At 34.6% G+C, this 5821-nt stretch overlaps 1 protein-coding gene across 3 annotated transcripts in view; it reads right to left on the bottom strand.

The window, feature by feature from the left end:
* DTL (denticleless E3 ubiquitin protein ligase homolog) overlaps positions 1-5821 on the bottom strand; it is a 52995-nt gene that overhangs the window by 22182 nt on the left and 24992 nt on the right. For all 3 annotated transcript variants that reach the window (XM_012811858.1, XM_012811857.1, XM_003800521.2), the window contains one exon: positions 4443-4555. In XM_012811858.1, coding sequence (XP_012667312.1) covers positions 4443-4555 — 113 coding nt within the window. The remainder of the gene's footprint in view (positions 1-4442; positions 4556-5821) is intronic.

Raw genomic sequence — 5821 nt, 5'->3', positions numbered from 1 at the left:
AAAGAGCAAGGAGACTGAGGCTGAGAGAAGTTTTCCTGAGGCTCTGAATCATAGTTTCATTTGCATGAAGCAAGTGGAGGTGACTCTGGAAAGAATATTTGTGAGAATGACTAAGTAAATTTAATAGATTCTGCACATTATAGTTAACAAATATGTCACATTGATTCACAAGGTTATCCAACTCAATTATTACTACTCTTCTCTTGAGTTAAATAAATAGCACATATTAAACCATGTTAAAAAGATGGTAAAGAGCAGTGTCTAATTTGCCTTGCTGAATTAAAGTTTAACAGGAAAGGAAGCTTTTTCTACATCCTCAAAGATCTCACTTAATGCCTACTCCTACAAAGCCACAGAGACAATATAATTCATCCTTTTGAAAGAAACATTTTAGAAACGACTTTTAAAATAGTCTCACTATCCCAGTAGTCACAGACATTCTCCTTCCTCCTTCATTTGGGATGGCCCCAGTCTATTAAGTTTCTCTTCACTCAACATCCAAACAAGTAAAAGCAAGTTAAAAGGGAGAGGAAATCCTCATGTCCTTTTGAGCATCCCTGGTAAGAACCCATTATTCTCCATTGGTTTACCCTGCTTGTTGCCCCCTGGCTATCCATTTCATGATATTGTCCCCTCTGCAGTTTCTACATCACAATACCTAGGAGAACCCAAATATATATACCAACGATTAAAATAAATTTCACCCCCCCCAAAATCCATCAATAGAATAAATATATATTTTTGCATTTATTTAGAAGATCTCAGAGAAAAAAAGAGAACCTATCCAAAAACCTTTTACAATTTAATAATAAGGTGTTAATGACAACAGAAGCCAGCATTTGTTGACTGACCACTATAAGCCGGGTACTTTACATATTATAAAAAGGTGGGGGAAGTTTCCTCAAAGTTAAACATAGAATTATATGATCCAGCAATTCTACTCTCAGGTATATAACCCCAAGAGAATTGAAAACGTGTTAAAATAAGAACTTACAGACAAATGTCCATAGAAGCTTTATTCATAATGTCAAAAAATGTTCATGAACTGATGAGTGGATAAAGTGTAGTCTATCTGTACTATGGAATATTGTTCAGCCATAAAAAGAATGAAATATACATGCTACAACATGGACGAACCTTTATAACATTATGGGCAAATCTAGTGAGACTGTAGGTTAGTAGCTGTTGGGCTCAAGAAGGAATGGAAGAGTGACAGTTAAATGGTATGGGGTTTCTTTCTGGTGTGATAAATAGAAATTAGATAGTAGTGACAGTTGTATAACATTACGATTATACTAAATGATTGAATTGTACATTTTCTAAACATTTTTTTTTTTAAAAAGAGATGGGGGGGTGGTCTCCCTCCAGTGAGATCATAGGCTTATTGCAGCCCTCAAATTCCAACACTCAATCAATTCTTCACCTCAGCCTCTAGAGTAGCTGGGACAACAGGCACATACCACCGTGCCTGGTTAATTTAGTTTTTGTAGAGACAGGTCTCTTTGTTGCCCAGGTTGGTCTTGAACTCCTGAGCTCAAATGATCCTCCTGCCTCAGCCTCCTAAAGTGGTAGGACTAGAGGAGTGAGACACTGTGCCCAGCTGAATCATTTCAATTTCAATCATTTCAATCACCTTCAATTCCAGGCACAAGGAATCCCAAAGTTAAAATTCCCAGAACCAAATGGCTTTAACCATAAAGCATTTTATGCACTTAAACATCAGCACTTTCCTCACAAAATCTCTTTACTCTGCCCAGTTGGAAACCAAGTCTAATCTTTATTTCTGCCATGAGATCATTTACACTTCCTAAAGTGACAGGCTCAACGTTTCGCCAGTCAGCGGTAGAATGACTGTGCCAAATCAGTTTATTTATAACCACTTCAATACTATTCAGTGGCTACATCAGAAACAAACCAGGGAAGAGAGGATGGGGTGAAGGTAGGACAGTGAGTAGGGAATTACAGAGAAAAGGTGCAGTATTAAATCTTTTAAAGTCTTGGGTCTCAATACTGAAGTCTAAATATATTACATTTCCCCTCTGCTAGGCAGCAGTGAAGATAAAAGGCCATTTTCTTCTGTCTTAAGAAATAAAGCCCCCTTCTTCTACTTCATTTTCTTGCGCCTACTGGCTTTCTAGCATAGAAAAAATCCCAACATTTGAGAATTCTAACTTTTTGAACACACAGCAGAGTTATAAGACAACCTAATGGCCAGGAGGACACTCAGCTTACATGGAATTGCTTTTAAATTATCAACCCTCCTTATTTTAAATCACGGAAAAGAGAAACAGCCATCTCACTAGGCAAATTCAATTTTAGGAGGTGCAAGCTTGCCAGGCTCTCAAATATCAGAGCCTGTACACTGGGTTATGTGTGGACAGGCAGAAGAACATCACGTCTGAACTACGTCATTCAGCACTGACATGTGACCCAGCCTAGGAATTCAAAAAGGGTCACCCAGACACTGATTGGATGTCTGAAAATGGGTTAGAAACAGCCAAATATCTTTAGTGTTTATCTTTATTTTATTTTTTCAGTGTGTATCTTTAAAGATTTCCTCTCAACCTTCATTCCCTGAAACAAAATTTTAAAAACGCCTTTATGCTAGAGAAGAGTAACTTTAAGAATTGGAAAACTACACCCTCCCACAATATACATATAATTTTATATATAATTATGTATAATTTAAAAACTGATCTGAAATGATTTAAACGGAATGATTAATACATAAGTACTTATTTGCATAATTTTTTGTGGTATGTCTGAAGTTATACTTTTTATTTTGAGAAGAAACTTAAGAAGATACAGATTGTGGTAGAAATAAAATCCTCTAGTTAAGTTGGAAGCCAAAGTAGAGAAAGAAATGTAGGTAAGACAGTGAGGGAAGAAGAAATGAAAATCAGAAAGATAGCAAAATAAGAAGCTTAAGACCAAATCTGAACTCATTATTTAAAATAACGATAGAAGCGTTGGTGCTAGTGACACACACTGTTAAAATTTAAAGTTCAAATAAGAAGAATCTTATAGAGAGGAAACTAGGTAAAAACTCAGCACAAGGTAAGGTCTCAAGTATATACTCTGTAAGCAAAGTTTTATTTAAAAAATATAATAAAAGAAATATGCTTATAGAAAGAGACAAGCCCACTATAAAAGCATCTTAGATAGAATAATATCTCCACCTTGTGACCATTTAGGATATTGTTACTAAAAGCTATTTTTTTTTCCCAAGACAAGAGTCTCACTATGTCATGCTGGGTAGAGTGCGTGGCATCACAGCTCACAGCAACCTCAAACTTTTGGGGCTTAAGTGATTCTCTTGCCTCTGCCTCCCAAGTAGCTGGGACTACAGGTGCCCGCCACAACGCCTGGCCATTTTCTGTTGCAGTTGTCATTGTTGTTTAGCTGTCCTAAACAACAACTTTGGTGTATGTGGCCAGCACCCTAACCACTCAGCCACGGGCACCACCCACTAAAAGCTTTTTTAAGTGTTGCATTTTTGCATCTCTAGGTATATAGAAATCACTTTTTCATACTTTCCCCAGGACTGGATGAAATTAAGCTGAAGAATTATGCTTTGCACTGAACAAATTCTACCCCATCCTAAAACAACATTAATAATCTGAATGCTTAGAGGTTGACAAGACTAAAACTTTCTCTTAAAAAGAAATTCAACAATATCAAAATGATGGATCTAAATTTTAGATATTATGACTTTAAAACCAAAAATATGTACATTAATTCTGGGGACAGGTACACTAAAAGTCCCTATTTGAAATAAAAAAATTAAAAAAATTTTTAAAAATCTCATAACACGTGAACTCTGATCATTTAATTCACTAACGTCAAAGACATTTACAAAATTGTAGGAAAATCTAGAAGATAACTAATTTTTAGCCACAGGTAAAAATGTTCTAATGATCTTTCTTTAGGCTCCCAAAACATGTTCATAACTAATTATTTCCTCAACAGAAATTTTTCAGTGATCAGTGATACTTGTGTAATGTTTTAATTTTCTCCATTGATTTTCAAATGGACAGCTTTAAATTTCTCCACTTATCACAGTAGTCACTTTAAATTACTGTTATTTAAAAATTAAAAAAATGATAAATTTACTAAATAATGCTTTCAAATATATAAAACACTAGTAAAGCAAGACAAAATAAGGTTATTATACTTTTGAATTCTCAATTTCCTAATCATCTGTGAAACAGAGAATATGGATTGTCAATTTCTGACAAACTACAGCCATGAAAATGTCAAACAGTTTGTGACAATATGAGCTTTCAGCTATATTAAAAACAAAAGGCAACCTTTATTAAATCTGTGATGTATGAAAACTTAATAGTTTGAATTAACATTCAACTTATCTCATTTTGGACAGAAGAAATATTTGTAAAAGTACATCTCTGTCTCCCATTTCTAGAGGAAGTCTGACAACTTACCTTCCAGATGTAGGCAGCTTCATCACTTGAGCCACTGACTAAAAACTGGTCATCTGGACTAAGACTGGATTTTACATAAAAGGTAGAGTTCTGGTGTCCATTAAAGATAGCCACTGCCAGAGGAAAAAAACAAATTACTTAGCTCTTGGTATTTCCAGTGTTCTACTGAATACAGGTAGCATGCATAGTCTAAGTTTTGTAACTACATTGCCTATTGAAGCAGATGGTCAACATTCATTCACCAAATAAAAGGGAACTGGACATTTGTAGAAAAATAAAGAAAACCATAGGCAGAGGCTTTATTTTAGATCCAATCTCATGAACTCAGTCTAAATATCTGGTTGGAAATCAAGAGATAAAAATGTGATGACAAACATTCTTAAAGAATATAGCTAATGTTTACTTTTATTGTCAAATGCCCTTATAAGTGCCTTTCTCTCTACTTCAGAGTAGAATTTCTTCTATTGTATAATACATTGGTCTTATTTCCCCTTAGACTTTCAGCCTCTTTAAGATAAAATTTCATTTCATTCTTTCCTTAGACTTTATAGTGCTGTGGACAGAGTAGATCCTTGAACATTTATTCTACAAATAGGTAAACATCAGTGAAAAGTATCAGAAGAATTCTGGTTAAAACTTACTAATAGCTTATCTGGGATGTGGGAATCTTTTTAATCCAACATTTTAAATAGGCTGAATGGCAGAAGTAGCTAGTCAGATAAATTATATTCTCCTATGTTAAGCCAATAGGTTTAGACTTCTCACTATCTACAGAGAAAGGGCAAATAATCCAGTCTAGTATGACATGCTCTTGACAGGTTCTTCTATCCTAATGATGCCAAAACCTAAGGCCTCTGGCATCAGAACATTCCTAGGAAATACAAGAGGAAAATCTCAATTATTGGAGGACGTAAGATACATTTAGGTAGGGGGAAAAAAAATCACACTTCAACTTTTAACAGAGGGAGAACAGTATTAGAAAAGGATCTAAAAGTTTTTCATTAAGTTCTCACAGAAATCTCTTCCTTTTTCTAGAATAAAACTGAAGAACTTTGTATTTATAGCTGTTATAGCAAATATTCCCTATATCATACATTTTTACCGTAAAAGTGAAGCAGGATATGAACCAATTCAGATATACATGTTACAAACTTGCTATGATACATAACCCCCTGCAAAAATAAACAAGTTTCTTTATTCTGAACGCAGCTCCAAAATTGTAATTTTTCATCTTTCTCAACTCTAAACTTATGAATGAAAAAATATAGACCAAATTTCCCATTATACCTGTATGTATTTATTGCCCTCTGCTGGTCAAGGCAAGCTAGTGTTAGTACATTGTAAATGTTTCAAATCTTACTAAAAATCCTTCTATAACC

The sequence above is a fragment of the Otolemur garnettii genome, unplaced genomic scaffold (assembly GCF_000181295.1).
Source record: "Otolemur garnettii isolate 467f Iridium unplaced genomic scaffold, OtoGar3 scaffold00178, whole genome shotgun sequence".
Lineage (NCBI taxonomy): Eukaryota > Metazoa > Chordata > Mammalia > Primates > Galagidae > Otolemur > Otolemur garnettii.
The sequence above is the reverse complement of the archived record's forward strand: the minus strand, read 5'-3'. Positions and strand labels throughout refer to the sequence as shown.